Here is a 22,623-nt window from a genome sequence, read left to right on the forward strand (position 1 = left end):
ATTGAGTTTGGATCATATAAATGGATGTTGAATTTTCTCAAATGATTTTTCTGCATCTACTAAGATCATATGATTTTTATCATATGATTTTTATCCTTTATTTTGTCAATGTGGTATGTCATGTTGATTGATCTATGGACATTGAACCATTCTTGATTCCCTAGACTAAATCCCACTTGATCGTGGCTTATGATCGATTTAATGTATTACTGAACTCAGTTTGCTAATATTTTGATGAGAATTTTTTCATCAGTGTCATTAATGATATTGGCCTATAACTTTGAGTATATGTGGTATTCTTATCTAGTTTTGGTATTAGGGTAAAGCTTTAAAACTCATCAAGTGCTCCCTCCCCTTCAATTTTTTGTAAGAGTTTTATAAGTATGTATATTCAATCTTTGAATGTTTGATAATCTGTGAAACCATCTGGTCCTAGACTTTTACTGGGAAATTCTGATTATTAATTCAATATCCTTGCTAGTAATTGGTCTATACAGATTTTCTAGTTCTTTATCACTTGGTCTTAGAAAATTTTTTATGTTTCTAGGAATTTATCCATTTCTTCTAGGCTGTCCAGTTTGTTGGCATATAATTGTTCATAGTTTCATGATTCTTTGTATTTCTGTGGTGTTAGTTGGATCTCCTCTTTCATTTCTGATTTTATTTGGATCCTCTCTCTTGATGAATCTGGCCAAAGGTTTGTCAACTTGCTTTATCTTTTCAAAGAACCAGCTCTTAGTTTCATTGACCTTTTCTATCGTTTTGTCTCTTTCCTTTATTCCTGCTCTGATCTTTATTATTTCTTTCCTTCTACCAACTATGGGCTTCCTTTTTGTGTAAAATTAGATTATTTAAGATTTACTTGAAGTAGGCCTGTACTGCTATGAATTTCCCTTTTAGAATCACTTTCACGGATTTAAAATATTTGGATTTGTGGTGTTCCTATTTTCATTTCTATCCCTAGGTACTTCTTCATTTCTTATTTGGTTTCTTCAGTGATCCACTGATTGCTGAACAGCATGTTGTCTGATCTCTATATTGGGAGTTTTCCCAATTTTCTTCTTAAAATTGATTTCTAGTTTTATACCATTGTGGGTGAAGATGTTTGATATTTCATCTTCTTGAATTTGAGACCAGTTTTGTGGCCTAACATGATCTACCCTGGAGAATGTTCCATGTGCAGTTCAGAAGAATGTGTATTCTGTTCTTTTTCGATGGAATGTTCTGTACATATCTATTAAGTCCATCTGGTCTAATGTATTGTTCAAAGCCACGGTTTCCTCATGGAGTTTCTGTTTGGAAGATGTATCCACACTTACTGATGTAAGTGTGATTTTAAAAGTTTCCTACTTAATACAATATTATTGTATTACTGTCAATTTCTCCCTTTAGGTCTGTAATATTTGCTTTATTATATGCCTCTATATTTTGTGCATATATATTTATAAATGTTATGTCTTCTTGTTGGATTGAACTTTTTCACTACATAACACCCTTTTTTATTAACTATAGTTTTTGTTTTAAAGTCTATTTTGTCAGTTCTAAGTATAGCTATGCCAGCTTTTTGTTTCCATTTGCATGGAGTATCTTTCTCCATTCTTTCAGTTTATGTATGTCCTTACTTCTGAAGTGAGCCTCTTAAAGAGAGCATATGGATTTTTTTTTTAATCCACTCAACCGCTGTCTTTGACTGGAATATTAAGTTCATTTAAAGTAATTACTGACAGGTACATACATACTCAATGCCCTTTTATTGGCTGTTTTCATGGTTCCCATCTGTTTTTCTTTTCTCTCCCTTCCCTTGCGATTCAATGGTTTCCTTTTAAATTGTTTAGATTCCTTTCTCATTTTCTTTTGTGTATTCAGTATAAATTTTGCTTGGTGGTTATTGTGAAGTCCACCTATAACTTCCTGTGTATATAGTGGTCTGTTTGGAGTAGACAGCAACTTAACTTGAACATATTTTAAAACTTTACATTTTTTTTTTCTTCCTGCCTCCCTTGTTTTATATTTCTTAGGTCACACTTTATACCTCTTTATTTTGCACCTCCCCTTAACTAATTACTTTAGTTTTAGTCAATTTTATTATTTTTGTAAGTAAACTTGCCTTATTAGCAATTGATCCAATATCTTTACCATATATTTACCTTTTCCAGTGACATTTTTACTTTCATACACTTTCTTATTATTAGTGCCATTTCTTTTTCCATTTAGGGAAGTCCCTTTAACATTTCTGATAGAGCCAGTTTAATGATGATGAACTGTTTCTGCTTTTGCTTATCTGTAAAAATTTTAATCTCTCCTTCAAATCTGAGTACTAAACCTACCAGTAGAGACATCTAGGTTAGAAGTTTTCTCCTTTAGCGCTTTGAATGTGTCATGCCACTCTCTTCTGGCCTGCTAAGTTTCTGCTGAAAAATCTGCTGATAGTCTTACTTGACACAGTAAGTTGTTTGCAGCTTTTTGAGATTCTCTCTTTTACTTTTTTAATTATAATGTGTCCTGGTATGGATCTCTTTGGGTTCACCTTATTTGGAACTCTCTGGAATTCATGGAGCTCTAGATCTATTTTCTTATCCAGATTAGAACAGTTTTCAGCCATTATTTTTTTCAAATAAGCTTTCTGGCCCTGTCTACTTTGTATTTGGAACCCTATAATGTGAATGTTATTCCATCTGACATTGATTCAAAGGTTCCTTAAATTATCTTCACTTTTTTTCATTCATTATTTTCTTTTTTGCTGCTCTGAGTGGCTTCTATTGTTTTTTCTTCCAGCTTGCTGATCTGATCTTTGGCTTCATCCAGTCTGTTGAATTGCTCTAGCGTATTTTTCAGTTCAATTACTGTATTGTTCAGCTATGTACCTTCTGTTGGGAATTTTGTTATATTTTCTCTTTGTTGAGGATCTGCGTTTATCCAATTTTCTTCTGACTTCAGTGAGCATCTTTATGACCATTCCACTTTGAATTACCAGATATGTTGCTTCTTTCCATTTCATCAATGTCATTTTCTAATGTTTTGTCATGTTTTATTTGGAACATTTTATGTCTCATTTTTGCTTGATTCTCTGTGTTTATTTCTATGTACTAGGTAAATCAATCACTTCTAGTATTGCAAGAGTGAGCTTTGCGCAGTGGCAGTATCGTAGCCAATGAGGTTCATCCGAGGCGCGATTATTGCTAATTGAAAACTTTTCCCAAAGGAGATGTCATATGGCCTAGAAACTCAATCCCCTCTGACCAGAGCTAGGGGCTCAAGAAGCATCCCCTGTATGGGATGCATGAATCTTCTGTCACACAGTAGATATAACCCTGCCACATGTGATGCAGCAGTGTGGTGGGCTAGTGCCCAGCCTGGCTGTAATGCATGGCTGCCCTGAGCGGCACAAGGCTACACTGTGGCAAAGGGGTGGGCAGGGCTGTTGGCTGGCCCAGCTGGGACCCACAGTTGCAGTATGGGGTTGGCAGGATTCTCAGCTGGCCACATCCTGCATCTCTAGCAGGTTAGAGGTCTAGTTCCCAAATGACTCCCACTCTCACCAACTTTAACAAGGTAGATAAGGTCACAAATACGGCACATGCCAGTGTCTCCATTCCTGGGAAAAGTTCCAAAAGTTTACTGCCTCTCTGACAAAAGAGAGACAAGCACTTTAAGATTAGTAAGTGGGTCTCCTTCACATATAGTCTAGGTGCTTTTCAAATTAAAATTTTCCCACTGAGTCCCTGGGTGAATGAGTCTACACATGAACCCTTAAGAGCCAGTTCTCCATTCCCTGTAGTTCCATGGTTTTCTTGAACATAATCTCTGTTTTCAAAGTCTGGCATTTAGGGTCCTCATCTCTCTCATGTATGATCTAAGGGTTTGGGGTGCCTGATGTGGAACACAAACCCCTCACTCAGAGAAAACTTCTGTATTTTTTAGATTCTCCTTCACTGTGGATCACTGAACATACAGTGGATTGTTTCTGGCAAGATGGCCCTCTCCTATCCATCTCAATGCTGTCCTTTTTGCCCTTTAGAGGTTCTGTTCATCCAGTTTTCTGGTCTTTTTCAAATTATTCTATATGCAGTTGTGCATTTGTTGTATATATGGGAGGGAGGGTTGGAGTTCAGGATCTTCCTACACGCCCTCTTGAACCCAAGTCCCTATTTATTCATATTTTATAGATGAGAAAGTAATCACAAATGGCTCTAATTTGTCTAAGATCAGAAAATTAGTGTGCAGTGAAGTCAGGACTTATCTAAGGCAAACTCATCAGAATTGCTTATTTTTAATCTTAACTATTATTTAATACTGCTTACCCTGTAGCTTTCCATACCTTTACTCATAAATTTATAAGTTCATTGCCCTTGCAGTAGTTTATCTATGATGGAGATCAAAAATTCCTTCCCTTTTTGTATGTGCATGCCATATTCCCATATCAAGTGGCAAAAATGGTTTTAAGTCATTTAAGGCTATGAGAAGAATTGCAGCTGCCTCCTAGGCCTCTTGAAATACTGGCTCTTTGGGAAGTCAGATACCATGACTCCTGCCAGAAATCATGACTCCTGCCATGCTGTGAGTCAGCTCACACTAGCCAAATGGAGGTACCACCTAGGAGATGACTGATCAGCCCCCAACTTCTCAGCCATCCCAACCCAGGCATTAATCCTAGGAATGAAATTCATAGACAATCCAGTCTCAACCACCACCTAACTGTACATGTGAGGGACTCTAAATAAGAACCACCCACTGAGCCTATCAAACTCTAAAACTACAAAATATAATAATATATTATTGTCTTAGCCACAAAATTTGGGGTGGTTTATAACACAGAATTAGGTAACTGGCATAAATCTCTTTCTTCACTAGAAATTATACTATTTTTCAATGTTGGACCATTCAGTTTGTTGTGCTTACGGCTAGTCTCCCCCCACTCCCGGCTTTTTTTAAAAAAATATTTTATTTATTTACTTGAGAGAGAAAGAGAGCACACAAGCAGAGGGAGGGTCAGAGGAAGAGGGAGAAGCAGACTCCCTGCCGAGCAGGGAACCCGATGTGGGGCTCAATCCCAGGACCCCAGGATCATGACCTGAGCCCAAGGCAGACTTAACTGACTGAGCCACCCAGGCACCCCTTACTGCTAGTCCTTTTGACTTATTCTGTGACTCAGTGAAGTTGACAAATATTTACTGAGAACCTACTCTGTGCCAGGTTCTTTTTGAAGAGCTTGTAATACAGTCATGAAACAAACTAAGAATTTCTGGCCCCTTGTGGAGCTTACATCTAACAAGAGAGAACAATAAAAGATGAAATAATGAGATATAAGGTGCGTTAAAAAGTGGTCAACACCATGGGTATGAGAAAGGGCAAGGTGAGAAAGATTGGGAATGCCAGGGCAGGTGGAAGAAAAACAGTGGAAAGACACGCCTCAATGAGAAAATGTCACTGAGTAAAGAAAAAAAAAAAAAAAAAGGAGATGAAGGGGAGGGGTATCTAGGTCCACCATTCAGGTCATGATTTCAGCATTGTGAGACAGAGCCCTAAAAGAGGCTTTGTGCTGACCACGGAGCCTGCTTAATAGTCTCTTCGGGGCACCTGGGTGGCTCAGTGGGTTAAAGACTCTGCCTTTGGCTCGAGTCATGATCCCAGGGTCCTGGGATTGAGCCCTGCATCAGGCTCTCTGCTCAGCGGGGAGCTTGCTTCCTCCTCTCTCTCTCTCTGCCTGCCTCTCTGCCTACGTGTGGTCTCTGTCTGTCAAATAAATTAAAAAAAAAAAAAAACCCTCTCTCTTCCTCTCTCTGTCCCTCCCCCTCTCTTTCTTTAAAAAGAGAGAGAGAGAGAGAGAGAGATGGGAGTTAACCAAAGAGAAAGAACAGATGAAAATAGCAAAAAAGTGCTGAGATGGGGCTATGAATAGAATGATCCAGAAAAGCAAAAAAACGCAGTGTGGCGGACTAAAGAAAGAAGGGAAAAGCAATAGGAACTGAGGCCAGATGGTTAACAGAGAGCCAGATCATGTAGATCCTTGTGAGGACTCTGGATTTTAATCTGAAAGAAACAGGGAGAACCTGAACAGCAGAACTGCTATAATCCAACAGCCTCACTCTGAGACCTATTGTCTAAGGGTGAAGGACTGTAAAAGCTAAAGTAAAGAAACAAACTGGAGGTTGTTAAAATACTCCAGGGTCAAAATGAAGGAGGCTTGGATCTGACTGGCAGGAGGAGAAGTGATGAATAGTCTGGATGTTATTGGCAGAGCCAAAAGTATTCCCAATGGACCCAAAAATGGGACATCAAAGAAGAAAGGTATCAAAGACTGACTCTGGGTTTTGGCTGAGCAGTGAGGAAGATGGGATTGTAATCAACTAAGAGGAGGAATCCTAGAAGGGGAATGGATTTGGGGGTAAGATCAGTTTCCTTCTGGACATGTCAAGACAGAGATGTCCATCAGACATTCCAATGGAGATATCAAGTACACAGATGGACATACAAATTTAGAACTCAGAAAAAAGATCTGAGAGAAAAACAGAACTGGGAGTCACTGACACACAGATTACTTTTAAAGCCATGGGCTGGATGAAATCATTTCTAGACTACGTAGATAAAGAAGAGCACGCCAACACTGAAGGGTTACTCTGCTGGAGATAAGAATCTTGAAACAGAACTGCTTGCTATCTGCTGATTTTACCTTATCCCTCGAGGGTGAACTACAGACTCGGAGAAATCACCTCTCACTTTCTACATGACACCTGCACTTGACTCAATCTTCATTTTGATCCCTTCATTCTTAAAGAGTTCTACTTCTATATTGCTTCCCAAACCTCTTTTATCACAGTTTTTGGACGCATTCCCAGTGGAACGTAGTTGCATGAAAATAAAAACTCAATAAAAGAGAACACATGACATGTCATATTATACAAAAGTCTACAAAGGCAAAAATGAATTAAAATTGTATCAAATGTTTTAGTTCTTCCATATTTTCTTATGTAGATATTCTAAGCTTATTCCATATGATTTTGGAGAGAGAGATAAAGTGCACACACACAAGCTGGGGAGGGGCAGAGGGAGAGGGCAAGGGAGAATCTCAAGCAGGCTTCACGCTCAGCACAGGGCTCTACACAGGGCTTGATCTCATCAACCCTGAGATCATGACCTGAACCAAAATCAAAGTTGGACACAGAACCGACTGAGCCACCCAAGCATCCAATTATTCTCTAATTCTGCTTAAATGTGTCTTGTTACTGCTGTAAATTAGTTTACAAAAGAGGCTTGCTGAGACTGGGCTATCATGATGTTCTACATAAAGATTGCATCTCCTACAAGACTGCCAATATTCTAAGATCTCCTCCTTCAGCTGGTAGCACAGGTGATTTCAGGTTGAACCTTTGAAATCAACATGATTTTAAGTATCATCTACCAAACACTTACATCAAGAATACTGGAGACATTTTTTAAAAATCTAGATTCCAGGCCCCATATGAAACCTACTGATGCAGACTCTCTAGGGGATAGAAGCTGGGAAGTCTGCATTTTAGGTAATCACCTCAGGCAGTTCTTCGGATACTGAGATCGAGCACCGCAGTTCTGAAGGAAGAAAAGACAACCCATGCCAGAAACTGAATTCAGGATCATAATCCACTCACTCACTACAGAATGTCATTTTCTTAAGCTTGTTTAAAAATTAGTATTTATTATTATTTCTGTATAAAACGGATACAGATTATTCTACCATCATGGGGAGGGAGGACAGGTCTGCTCCCGGCATCCTGACCAGTGTCTTTCCTCTCCTCTTCATTCATTTAACCATCGCTTCCCTCCAACTATCTCCCTCTCACCTTTCCATGGCAAATACCTGCATGATCTGTGTTCACTGCCTCTTTTCCCTGCAAATGGCCCTCTCCTTCAATAATTGTCATCTAGAGCTCCTACCATGTCATCATTCTGTGAAACAGTCACATAACGTGTGGTAATGCATGAAAAACTTACAAAGCATTTCAAATACATTATGCTAGGGGATATTCAAAACACTCTTGTAGAGGCATATCTCCTGATGATCTAATAAGGAAGCTGGGGATGAGAGGCTAAATGACTTTTTCCTATAAGGATACAGAGAAAATATGTGATACCATAAAGCTTCCCATTTAGGTCATCTAATGCAAGCTTGGTATTTTTTTCACTGCATTATAACTCAGTCTAACAAACAAAATTATATTTTTTTAAAAAGTTTATTTATTTGAGAGAGAGTGTGTGTGGCAGGAGTGAGTGAGTGGGTGGGAGAGGGGCAGAGGGAGAAGGAGAGAATTCTCAAGTAGACTCCCTCCCCGAGCACAGAGCCTGATGCAGGACACAATCCCAGGACCCTGAGACCATGATCTAAGCTGAAATCAAGAGTCAGATCCTTAACCAAGTGAGACATCAGGAGCCCCCAAAATTACATTTTTTAAAGATTTTATTTATTTGACAGACAGAGAATACAAGGAGGCAGAGAGGCAGGCAGAGAGAGAGAGAGAGAGAGAAAGAGGAGGAAGCAGGCTCCCCACTGAGCAGAGAACCCAACGTGGGGCTCCATCCCAGGACCCTGGGATCACGACCTGAGCCGAAGGCAGAGGCTTCAACCCACTGAGCCACCCAGGTGCCCCCAAAATTACACTCTTAAATAACACTGATAAACTAACCCCCTGATTGCTAAATCTTATAGCCTTTCCTCCTGAATCATTTGCCAAACATTTATTATCCATCCAATCACTAGAATTTTATTTCAGCTTGGCGTCCTTCATTTTAACTATTTGATTCTTAACTGCTTGGATTCATTCTCCTAAGGATGCCTCAGACTCATTCTTCTCCCAGTGTCGTCTTCTCCCCCAACCCTCTACCCCTTTGGTGGTTGTGGCTTTTCCAATAAACTCTCTGAATGACAAATGACATTTGACAAATACAAAATGACAAGCTTGTTGAAAATGACTATTTTCTCCTTTTCTGACTAGTTCATTTTTTTTTTTAATATTTTATTTATTGACAGAGAGAGAGAGATCACAAGTAGACAGAGAGGCAAGCAGAGAGAGAGGAGGAAGCAGGCTCTCTGCTGAGAAGAGAGCCCGATGCGGGGCTCGATCCCAGGACCCTGAGATCATGACCTGAGCCGAAGGCAGAGGCTTAACCCACTGAGCCACCCAGGCGCCCCTGACTAGTTCATTTTTTAAACTTTAAGTTTATTCATACAATACTCTTACTTTACAATAGCTGCCAAACTAAAAATAATATAATAATTATACATTTGGATGAAAAAAATTTCAAGACAAGTAATTTGCCTTCCTTGACCTCATATTCCAAGGTTGAAATGACATCTGAAATCTTAATACTTTTTTCAGGAATCCTAACAAATAATTTGGGGGAGTTCTCCATCCCATGTAGATGTTGTTTTCTATTTGCAGTTTTTTGTTTTGTTTTGTTTTTTAAATACAGCTCCTTGAACAAAAAAGATGCGAATTGTGGCTTACTAGGAAGACAAAGGACCAGTGACTAAAATAATTTTTTTTAAAGTAAAATAACTTAGAAGCACTTGAAATTGCCTTATATATGGAATATCAGTATAAAAAATAAACCTAGCATGCGAAGAAGTTAGCTGCATAAGTTTGGGGAAAAAGTTTGATTATTAATTTACTTTTAAATAATGGAGAAATAGAGAAAAAAAAATTTAAACTTATGTAAAAATAGGCAAAAACCAGAATAAGAATAATGGATAAAAATGCAATGGAATTAGAATTTTTAAACACACCACATAAGAGGGAGTAGAGAGAAAATGAAAAAATAGAAAGAAAATGCTCTTAAGCATACAAAATTGCCAAATTATATCATGATACAGGAATAAGAAACTGAACAATTCCAAGAAATATTTAAGGTATCTCCAGAATATACAAATGTTACAAATCCAGAAAAAATTCTCGTGCTTAAGAGAAATAATTTTTAAATTTTACTTATCTATCTACCTACCTATTTATTTATTTAGCATGGGGAGGCAGAGGAAGAAAGTGAGAGAGAGAAAGAATCCTAAGCAGGCTCCATGACTCTGAGATTATGACCTGAGCCAAAGTCAAGAGTCAGATACTCAACTGACTGAGCCAGGCTCCCCAAGAAATAATTAGTTTTTAAACAACTTAATGTAATTGTTAAGTTGTAATTAACAATTTCTAGCCTCTTCTTAGCACCTGCACAGTCCCACAGGCTCTAACCATAGGGAAACTCGAAATTTTTATTCCCATGCCTTTCCTTCTATTCTTGCTAACCAAATGTACAGTACTTCTCCCCCCTAAATAACATCCTGGGGTAGTTTTTACTTCTATAAACTTTAAGAAGCTAACCGACAAAGGCTGATGATGTCCACATTAGGGCTAATTACTTCCGTGGTTATATACGCACTAGCTAACGCACGTGGTATGTTCAGGAACAAAGTATGATAACACCACTTCAGGGTATTCTGTATAATTCATTCAATTGCTTGTTAGATGGAAACTGATTTTCAGCAGGCACAGTTAAAACTTTTGAAACATCTCAGTGCAGTGTACCCTAATTTCTCTGACAAACATCTGGAAGATTTAATTCGATCAGGAGAGGCTTGGGACTTACACGTCGCTGATGAGGGTTTAAATGTTAGCTCACCAAACCAACACACCCAAAACCTTGCTGAGGAAACTACGACTGATTCAAGAAATGATTACTAAGGAATTACTGAACTCCTTTCGATTATCTAAGAGCCTGAATTTGTCAAAACAAAAAATGCACTTTTTATTGAGGGATACACAGAAGCCACCAAGAATTAGTCACTTCAGGGTGATAGGCCCTGAGGTAGACCTTTCTATATCCAAACTACATACTGTTTGGCCTTACTAAGGAAGTCACCTTCATAATAAATACCAAGAGATATTTAGGTTACCAGTACAGAGCTTATAACCACAGATGAAAAGCATAAATTATTATCGACATTAAATACAAAAATGTCTTAAGTAGACAAAATGAGCCACAACACACTTAAAATCAACTGCTAGACAATAACATTTACTTTTCTTCTGAACGTAGTTTCATCAAAATATGGATGCACTCTGTACTCATAGCCTACTGCTGTGACAAATGTGCCATACAAAGGTAGTGACTTAAAACAACCCAAATAAATTATCTTACAGTTCGGGAGGTCAGAGGGTCAAAATGAGTCTGGGGCTAAAATCAAGGTGTCAGCAGGGCTGTGTTCCTTCTGGAGGATCTAGGAGAGAATCTGATCCTTGAGCTTTTTCCAGTTTCTAGAAACTTCTGGCATTCCTTGGCTCATGGCAACATCAACCTTTGCTTTAAATCATTACCTCTTGTGACTCTGCCTCCCTGCCTCCCCTTTCCACTTTGGTAAAAATCCTTGTGATGACAGAAGGCCCACCATCTAAACCAGGATACTTTTCCCATCTCAAGATTCTTATCAAATCATGACAAGTCCCTTTGATATTTAAAGTAATATTTCACAGGTTCTGAAGGCTAGGACATGACATCACTGGGCATCATTCTGCCCAACATAACCCCCTTGATGTAATCTGACATTGTATAAATTCTAGTGCTAAAATAAATGGGGATATTTACATTTTGAAATAATAGACATTTGATAAATTTTGTCTCTTTACTTTAAAATAAATCATCTCTCTAGAAGAGCCATAAGCAATTATTTTTGGTTGCACCTTTTAACCTTTAATCAGCTGTGACTGGCACATTATGCTTTCTTTTATAAATGTCAAAATCCCATCTTACAAATTATTGCTATTTATAGCCAAGAAAATGCATGCCATTTTATTTGGTTTTTTCCCCATTTTTCTAAATAATGTTTTTTAGACATGTATACTCTGTTTTCAAGTTTAACAACACAGGAAAGTTGTGCTACAAAGAGAGGAATAAATGGTATGCCCCCATCAGGTTTGGCTTTATCATGATATCTACTCATATCTAAGCACAAAACGTAGACCACATCTCACCAGGGGTTCTCTATTTTTGACCAGACGAATGATTTTTACTGAGTCTTCTTCATCATCGATATCATCCGGCATTGGTGGTAATACAGGATCGTAATTCTTCTGAGCCACAGTATCATGTACAGAGAGCAAAGCCTAGCAAAGTCAACATCGGGGAAAAAATTAATCAAATATAAAATCCCAAGCACATTCAACTATAAAGAAAATCAAACGTATTATAATTTTGACTTATCATAACAGGAAACTATTTGAAAAGGAGGCTCTTACGGGGTGCCTGGGTGGCTCAGTGGGTTAAAGCCTCTGCCTTTGGCTCAGGTCATAATCCCAGGGTCATGGGATCAAGCCCCCAATCTGACTCTCTGCTCAGCATCAGAAACTAATGATGTACTATATGTTGACTGAACATAAGAAAAAATTTACATTTAACAAGAAAGAAATAAAAAGAAACCCAAGATTAGATACATATTATAATGAAACTATAGAATGCCAAAGACAGAAGATCTTAAAAATACAAGGAAAAAAAACCAAAAAAACTGAGAGCTGACTGATTAGCAGCAATGGAAACCAGAAGCCAGTGAAATATCTTGAAAGTGCTTAGAAAAAAAATAACAGCCCAGAAGTATGTATTAGCAAAAATACCATTCAGGAATGAGGATGAGAGCCAAGATGAAGTTAATAGAGACCCCACTGGAAAAAAGACAGAAAACCTAAAAATGAAAAAATAAAAGATGCAGCAGTGGTTTTGGAAGATACTGGACATCAGAACAATGAAGGATAGTGTTCCTGAGAGACAGGAAACAAATGTGAGGGTCATGAGCCCAGAGCTTCCTGGCCATGTAGGGGAAGAAGGTACCCAGGCAGAACCCAGTGGCCTCCCTAAGGTGAGACAACACAGTGAGGGATGCTGGGAGGTCAAGGCACTAAAGTTCTCAGGGGAGAGTATGGAAGAGAAGATGGTGGGACAGGCACAGGGCTTTGGAGATCTGTAGGAGGTCCCCTTTGAGTCTTCAGCCAAGGCATATGCATATAAAAAAAATTACCAGAAACAATTAATGCAGTGGTTATCAGCTGAGAACAATTTTACTCCCCCGTAGCCACTTGGAAATGTCTGGAAACAGTTCAGATTGTCACAGAGTGGAAGATGCTGCTGCCATTTGGTGCAGAGGCCAGGGATGGTTCTAAACCTCTGACAGCATACAAGGCAGTTCCCTGCCTTCCTGGCCCCGTCCGCCCAATAATTTCCAGCTCCATATTGCCAATAGTTACAAGGTTAAGAAACACTGCCTTACAGGTAACAATTCCCAAAGCTCACACAGAGCAGGAATAACTCCTGCTTCCTTCAGTCAGAGGAGAAAAGCTTGGCCTTCACAGGGCATTGAGAACAGTTAACAAAGGGATATTGTCTTAATAGTAGGAAATACTTAATCCAAGATTAAACAATGCTAAGATCTCATCTAACAAAGCTTAAAAGCAAGTCTCTGAAGGATCAAAGTATTTCCACATAATTATATAACAGAAAAACAACCCTCAAGAATATCATCTATAAAAATATGAAAATATCACTCGAAGTAAAACTCACAACTGAGAGTAAATCAATTACTGACAGAAGTTATGAGGCATGTGAAGACAGAAGAAAACTACTCATAATGAAGAACAATGTAACACCATAGAACTAAACCCTGAAAATTACACAGATGGAAGAATTATTTAAAACCAAACCTGGTGATTCACAGACCTGTACCCCTGGGGATAAAAAATTATAAAAAATAAAAAATTAATTAAAAAAACCCCAAATCCTGAAATTACAGATAGACTGCAGACAAGGAAATTAATTACTGTAACTGTATCCCCAATGCTTAAAAACACTAGAAATTAGATTTGCCATATATATGGAAGATACAAACTTCTAGTGATACAAACTTCTAGTGATAAAAGACATAATGTATGAAATTTTTTAAAAAGCACACTGAATGAAATTAACACCTAGAGTTAAAACAATTTATAAACTCTTCAAAATGAAAACACAAAGAGAAAATAGAGTAAGAAATTGTAAACAGAACATTATTGGGCTACGGGACAACTTATATACACCTACCTGGCATCTCCAAAGAAAGGAGAGGTGCTAAAAAATATATGAAGAAATATGGCAGAAAATATTCCAAATTTGATAACGGGAGGGAAAAAAGCCCCTAGGTCCAAGAAGTTCAACATATCCAAGTACAAAAAAACAAACAAACAAACAAGAAGAAGTAACATCAAATTTCTTAAAACCACTGGGAAAGAAAAAAATCTTAAAATCAGCCAAAGAAAAAATGATTAAAATCACAACACACATCAGAAACAATGTGAACTACAAGATAAAAGAGCAACATCTTTTAAATATGTAAAGAAAACTGGCAACCTAAAATTCTATACCCAGCAAAAATATCTTTTAATAATGAAGGGATAGAGAAGACTTTATAAAGACCTACAAAAGTTGAAGGAATTTATCACCAGAGAGACTTGCACTACAAAAAATGGTATATGAAGTCTTTCAGACAGGAAGACAGGAATGATAGTGGATGGATATAGATCTATAAAGAGTTGAATGAAGGACATCAGAAATGCTCACTACCTGGATATCTATGATAAACTACCTTGGACATAGTTAAGACTCTTAGAGATCGCCAACAAACATCTTTTAAAATAGAGTGATTATTATAGTTGATAGGCAATATTAACAACAGCAGCTATGTATTTTTCCTCCTTAGCTTTATATTGATCTCCATGTCTGGATTCTAAAATACATTTTTAAGATTTATAGATATTGAGTTTCTAATTCTTAATAGTTTTGCTTTACGAATATTGTTGGTTAGCAACACTTCTATTTTGGACAACTAAAAGTAACTTTGTATTCTATTTGCCTGTTTTAACTGTGATGAATTTGTTCTTCAATATACAGATTGTCTTTTTGAAAGACAACACACCTAAATAAGAAAATTGAATTTCCATATGCCATAACCACCCCAATCACAACTGATGGTTTTACCTGTTGCCTAGAAGACTATAAAGGAAATTGAACACTAGGCCTTGTAACTCATCAGGCACACAGCCTTTCACTGCTCTGGACCCCCTGGAGTCAATTCTATGTTCTAAGAATCTGTCAAGTCCACAGAATTAAGTGTCTAGCTCATAAGAATGAGTAACACTGATTTATTCCTCCAGAAGGAAGCTTCACTTTTCCCTTTTGCATGCTTAAACAAAGTCTTATCCATTCTACATGCTCAGGCAATGAGTAATTTCTGGTAAATGCACGTTTTGCAAAGCTGAAAAACTACAACAAATCTTTTTATTTTATTGCCTTTTAAAACCCCACCAAATTTTCCCTTTCTAAATTGTAATACCATGTTCTAGAGATGATGCCACTTCACTGTTTTATCAAAAAGCGAGCCTGTGAATGGTGATTCACAGAGGCTGATTTGCCTTTAATGTGGCCATGTGACGCTTAGGAGTGGTTCTTATTATTAACAACTCTCTTTGCTTCCTGTAGAAACAAAGTCTCAGTAGAGATCCACATCCTTTCATCAGCTCCCCTAAAGGCCACCATCTCCATTGCTGCAGGAAGCTCCTACACCCTATCTCATCTACTGAGGCCTTCTGCTATTCACTACCCTACTTCCTTTTTCTCACCATCTGTTATTTCTTTGATTCTTCATTACTTTTCCTGGACTTTAAGATTTAGACAATAAGACTAGATTTAATAAACATTATTGAGTAATAAGAGTAATTAATAATTATTGTTTGCATATGGCAACTGACAAATACACAGATTTTTTTTAAATGTTTGTTTGCTTACTTATTTATTTATTTGGGGTGGGGAGAGAGAGCACACCCACAAGTGAGTTCAGAGGGAGAGCGAGACAGAATCTCAAGCAAACTCTGCACTGAGTCCAGAGCCCAAAGCAGGGCTCCATCTCAAAACCCTGAGATCGTGAGCTAAGCCAAAACCAAGAGTCAGATGCCTAACTGAATGAGCAACCCAGGCATCCCTCCATTCAGAGATTTAATGACTGGATGTAAGCTTTAACTCTTATAGTGGTTACAAAATGACAAGCATTTCCTAGCTGTTGGAGACTTGAAGGTGGCAAGCTCTATAGGGAAAGTGTTGACATATATTCCTGGGGTGATCAATTAACAAAACTGAAAAAGAATATTAATTAAATAGGGCTTGTGAGGGCACAGGGGAAAGGACCTTCTCATGCACACCTGTGGGCACTGTACACTGAGAGGACCTGTCCAGATTATGGCAAAGGGCAAGCTGGCAATCACTATCAAAATTTTAAATTACAGATATTTTAATTCAGCAACTTATTGACTCAATAAAATTCTGAAATATGTGAGATGTGAATTATAGTGCTATTTAAAAAACACAAAAAAAGCAGAGTTATCTAACTTATCTCTTAGAGGTGGACAATTATGTTGCTTCAAAGACAAGTCCACAAAATATCACAGTGTTAAAAATCCACAAAATAAAACAAAACAAAAAGTAGTACATTCTATTTATAATGGAAAAAATGCAGGAGCACCTGAGTGACTAAGCTGGCTAAACATCCGAATCTTGATCAGCTCAGGTCATGATCTCAGGATTGCGGGATTGAAGCCCGTGTCGGGCTACATGCTCAGTAGAGGGTCTGCTTGAGATTCTATCTCTCCCTCTCCCTCTGCCCTTACCCCCCAACCCCCAGATCTCTCTTAATCTTTTGTTTGTTTGTTTGTTCTTGGAGAGAGAGAGTGAGAGAGAGCATAAGCAGGGTGCAGGGAGAGGGAGAGACAGGAGCCCAATAAGAAACTGGAACCCAGGATCCAAAATGAAGATTAACATCATGCCATATATGTAAGGACCTTCTATTTTGACTGTGAAACATGTGTCATCTTCCCAAACAGAGCAATGAAAATAGGAACTTCTACTTTCTCCATAGTTTGACTTAAAAATACAATTATGCATTACCAAGAAAATTTATTTTATTTGGTTTATCAAATCCCTTTGTAAAAAGTAAAATTAAAGTCAAAGTAATAAATGATTACAACCTTATTAAAGACAAATGTAGATTGTTTATAAAAATAAATAATTCTTTCTAACCACATTCATGGATTTTTTTTTTTTTTTACTTTTCCTGTGTGTGTGTGTGTGTGTGTGTGTGTGTGTCTGTCTGTCTTTCTGAGGTTGTGAATATTTCTTCTCTACCCCATGATTATGGTTCAATTCCTTTACACTCAAATCATTAATTTATTTGGAATTCATTGTATATTTCATATAATATGCATTCTACATAGGGTATATTATTTTTCCCAATAATTAACCACATGTGCCAATACCATGTATTGAAGCCACATCCAGTTCCACCCATCCCCCACTTCCATCCATCCCTCACATCCTTCACTAAGGCCATAACCATGTTTCACCTGAATTACTTCCACCGGCTTCCAGATGGCCTCCCACCCTACCACCACCCCTCCACTCCAAGAATCTGTGTACTAGAGCAACTGTGTCATTTGCCTACTTAAATCCTTTCAATGACTTTCCACTGCTCTTAGCTTCCCTATGGCCCTGCAATTGCACTCCTAGATATTTACCCCAAAGATAGAGATGTAGAGAAAAGAAGGCCACCTGTACCTGTACCCCAATGTTCATAGCAGCAATGGCCACAGTTGCCAAACTGTGGAAAGAACCAAGAATGAATAAGGAAGATGTGGTCCATATCTACAATGGAGTATTATGCAGAAAGGATGAACACCCAACTTTTGGATCAACATGGACGGGACTGGAGGAGATTATGACATAAGTCAAGCAGAGAGAGTCAGTAAACATATGGTTTCGCTTATTTGTGGAGCATAAGGAATAACACGGAGGACATGGGGAGATGGAGAGGAGAAGGGAGTTGGGGGAAATCGGAGGAGGAAACAAACCATGGGAGACTGTGGACTCTGAGAAGCAAACTGAGGGTTTTGGAGGGGAGGGGAGAAGGGTGGGGGTTGGGTGAGCCTGGTGGTGGGTATTAAGGAGGGCACATATTGCATGGAGCACTGGGTGTGGTGCATAAACAATGACTCTTGGAACACCAAAAAAATTTAAATAAAATTTTTTTAAAAATTTCAAATTAAAGTTTTTCAAAAAGGAATTTGCAGATCTGTGGGATACACATATTGTCCTTCTTATAGTGGCTATATATTTGGTTGTATGTATCTCTGTGTGTTTACAAAAAAAATCATTATTATTTTGGACGTACACCTCAGGTTCCTTTTCACTATCGTGAACTGAATATTTTAAGTGGAACAGTCGTCTTTAACAAGTCAATAATTACTTCCCTTGTCCACTAAAAATTCAAAAACAGTATTCAAGTTAACACCCTGGAGTTACACTTTCCATATTTAAACTGTCAGTTCAACTTGTAATTCATGTGTACCTGTCATATTCTACTACACCTTGCTTCTGCTTTCGGAGAAAAAAAAAAGAAAAGCAAACATTTTAGTTTACTAAATGACTTCTTAAAGTAACTGCCTAAAAAAAAAAAAAAAAAAAAGTGAAATTCAAGTTGATAGTAGTTAATATAATTGATTTCAAGGAAAGCGGTGCTAAATGTTAGGTTATTTAGGTCCCTAAAGGGAAGAAACATTGCTGTTCCCAAGACTGGTAACTAGAAATTGTCATTGCGAACTGCGACCTCAGGCATCTACAATCTTACCCACTTCCCACACATAACTCCCTGAAAATACATCTTTCATGATGGCTTCTCACACATTCTTTTATCCCATGGCTACATAAACATAAAAAGTTTTCTTTGTTTTGTTTTGTTTTAAAGATTTTATTTATTTATTTGACAGACAGAGATCACAAGTAGGCAGAGAGGCAGGCAGAGAGAGAGGAAGGGAAGCAGGCTCCCTGCTGAGCAGAGAGCCAGACACGGGGCTGGATCCCAGGACCCAGGACCCTGGGATCATGACCTGAGCCGAAGGCAGAGGCTTTAACTCGCTGAGCCACCCAGGTGCCCCAAACATAAAAAGTTTAAAAAGTATTTATCTAAAATATTTTCAGCATAACAAAGTTTCAGGCTTTAATTATAAGGTTATATCTAAGAGTGCTAAATAAAATAAAAAATCATACATCCCTCTCGAGCCAAATACCAGTTTCCACCCAGTATAACCTCTATTAGCTACTCCACTCCAAACATTCTTAAAAAAGAATACCAAAATCATGTTGTTTTGTTAGAAACCTTCTTCAGTTCCTAATACGCAAACCAAGGTGGCGCTCTCAAGGAGGAGCTTAACAAGTTGCTCAGAGCTAACCTCACCATTCTTTGGTTCGCATCAACTTCTCATGCGTACTCTGAGATGAAATGAAGACATTTCAGAACTTTCTCTAGCTATGACTCTCTTACTCTAAGCTCTTTAATTTCAAGCAACTATTTTGCTCTAAGGTGATCCTTATTCTTTTAGAACTAAAATCCAACCAATCTCCTCTGTACCAGTGTAAGTCAGTTACTCTAAATTACTAATTATAGCTCATTTATTAATTGACAGCACTCACTTTACTTCTAACGATTAGGAATTAAAACTGGTTCATGTTTGCAGTTCATCTTTTATTTAATACTATCTTCTTTGACCATCAATTGAAGCCATTATAGCACAGTTCCAAAGGAGATTTTTCAAGGAAGGCAGAAATCAATTTTTGCATCTAGACAGAAATATTCATCTGAGAGCCTAGATATGTTTAATAGAAACTGTCATAAGATAATTGATCATTCTGGGGTGCCTGGGTGGCTCAGTCAGTTGAGCCTCCAACTCTTGGTTTCAGTTCGGGTCATAATCTCAGGGTTGTGAGATTGAGCACCAAGTTGGGCTCTGTACTCAGCAGGGAGTCTGCTGGAGAGTCTCCCTCCCCCTCTACCCCTCCCCCTCAACTTGCACGCTTTCAAATAAATAAATCTTTTTTTAAAAAAGAAAAAGATAACTAATCATTTGAATTACATAATCCACATGTAATTCATTCATGGAATAATACCTCACATGTAATTGTGAAACAGTATCAAGTCCAAAATGTACAGGTTATAGGATTTAGTGCATTAATGAATTTAGAATTAATAGGAAATGTTTGAAATGACTTCTGCTGACCACGCACCTTTAGAGGAAAGATAAATGATATGCCTGGAAGAAAAAATGGCAAGGAAGGGATGAAATAGGTGAAGGAGATGAAGAGATTTTTCGGTTATAAAATATGTAAGACACGGGAATATAATATACCACAGAGGGGGGAAAAAAGTCAGTAATACTGTAACAACTTTGCACGACAGCAGACAGTAACTAGACTAATGGCAGTGACCATTTTGTAATGCATATAAATATCAGACCACTATGCTGTACACCTAAAACTAATACAATGTTGTTATGTCAACTATTCTTCAATAAAAAAATGGCAAGGAGAACTGGAATCTGCCCACCAGGATTTTACTAGTCTTTTACACTGGAAAACTGCTCTGCTCTGCAAAATGGTAGTATATATTAAAACATGCATCAGTAGAGGGAGAGGTGATGGGGAAGACAAAGACGGAGGGCAAAGAGAAAAGATGAAATGATCATATAGCAAAATAGATACAGGTGTCAAATATATTGGAATACCTCTCAACAATGAAATAAAATGAACCTAAACAAAATCACTAATAGCTTGTATTCTGTACTCTTATCCTCATTTAAAAAGAAATTGACCTTGGGGCGCCTGGGTGGCTCAGTGGTTGGGCCGCTGCCTTCGGCTCAGGTCATGATCTCAGAGTCCTGGGATCCAGCCCTACATCAGGCTCTCTGCTCAGCAGGGAGCCTGCTTCCTCCTCTCTCTCTGCCTGCCTCTCTGCCTGCTTGTGATCTCTCTCTGTCAAGTAAATAAATAAATAAATAATAAAAAGAAATTGACCTTGAAATGACATTACATTCAACAACTTAAACCCTGAGCTGCCCAACTAAAGTCATCTGTAGTTGGTCCCGTTATCATCAAAAACTCAACTTTTTTTCCTTAATGGAATTTAGGTTATTAAAATACTACACACTGTTTGAAAATACATTCACTTGAAAATTGATGCTCAAAATAAAATTCATCTGAAGTCTCAGAAAGTGGCCCTTCTGGAAGGTATTTCTTACACGTCCTCACCTTCACATTGGGTTTTGACAGTAGTTTCAACAGCTCTCTGATCTCACTGTTTAATGGCTTGTTCTGAAGCTCTTCGGCCAGCTGCAAGGGAGATCACATGGACAGAGAGAACATTTAGCAAGAGTCTTGTGTAGTTCCACGTGTAACAACTGAGAATCTATCTTGCCACTTTCCAGTGATTAAGGAGAAGTCGGCATGAAAGAAAAGAGACGATCAATCACTGCTTCTCTTTTCAGGCCCCTGGTAGCCCAGATCCCAGACCGGGATCTTGGCTGAGTATAATTCAAAAAATCCTATCAGCCAGCTCACCTTCTCTGATTTATGGCAATGAGGGTAAATCCCAGCACTTCATCTGAAGGAAAGGTCTTTTGCATGCAAACAAAGGACTACTTGTGAAAAGGATTGGATCAGGCTTTGACACGATTTTTTAAAAAGAGAGAAAGAAAGAAAAAGGAAAAAAAATGAAAGAAAAAAAAAGTTTCTGAATGAGGTGGTGAAATCCAAAGGGTTTCCAAAAACCCACAGTAGCTTGCTGTTTAGAGCTGGAGGAAAAAAGAAGCAGAATGCCTCTGATAGAGCAAATGCTCTGAAACTTTTATTATGTTTACCTACACAGACTAAAAAATCCGTTACTTACAAACCAGGTTCATCACAAAATGACTTACAATAGGTTGACAAGTACTCTGGGGACAGAAAGGCTGACTATATTCTACTGTAACGATCAAGCATTTTTGCTGGTTTTAGTAAAGAAAGGATAGGAACTTTGAACACGCCTCATGTTCCTAAGAAGAGGTCTTCCTATCAACACTCTATTCCATTTTAGACAATAGTAAAGATCATATAATTTCCTTAGAAGAAAAACAAGACTAAATAGAAAAAGGAATTACAATTGTGAAGTATGCAGTACAGAATTCAAAATATATGCATATATTTTCATTTAAAAACCCTTCGTAAAACACTGCATTAAATTTCTATTTGCTCCTATGGTTTCTACCAAGCTAAAAATAATCGTTCTTGTCTCTGGAGAAGGACTTTTCTCTAAAAGGACATCATAGAATTATACTCAAAAACAAAACCTGATAAAACGGATATATTCATTGGTTATAATTCAAAAAGTGATTTTACTTTTCCAAGGTAAAATTTTTGTTTTTCAAGGTAAAATAATCGTTATATAATTGTTAACTTACAAAAAGTCACAAAAGGCTCTTTGCATTCTTTAGTCGCTTGATAACAATATTTTTTTAATTTAAATATATTGCTCTGATGAAATTAGAACATGCTACATTTTACTCTCTTTATAGAACAGTCTCTAATTTTTTTAAAAAGCAATATTGTCATCATATAATTGGGCCTCAATCACACTGGAAAGTAACAAATATTTCCCCAAACCCTCAACAGTAAATGTTTTTAAAGTGATAAATTTTAAGACTTTCTCAAGGGCCAATCGCAGCTTACTAGAACTCT

The 22,623-nt window shown here is 37.7% G+C and overlaps 1 protein-coding gene across 1 annotated transcript in view; it reads right to left on the reverse strand.

The window, feature by feature from the left end:
• Window positions 1-22,623, reverse strand: part of MPP7 (MAGUK p55 scaffold protein 7) — a 287,284-nt gene that overhangs the window by 88,868 nt on the left and 175,793 nt on the right. Inside the window, exons 5-6 of the mRNA XM_082740897.1 lie at window positions 21,160-21,240; window positions 11,988-12,119 (exon numbers count right to left, since the gene is read on the reverse strand). Coding sequence (XP_082597023.1) covers window positions 11,988-12,119; window positions 21,160-21,240 — 213 coding nt within the window. The remainder of the gene's footprint in view (window positions 1-11,987; window positions 12,120-21,159; window positions 21,241-22,623) is intronic.

This window comes from Mustela nivalis (assembly GCF_964662115.1).
Source record: "Mustela nivalis genome assembly, chromosome: 7".
Taxonomy (NCBI): Eukaryota; Metazoa; Chordata; class Mammalia; order Carnivora; family Mustelidae; genus Mustela; species Mustela nivalis.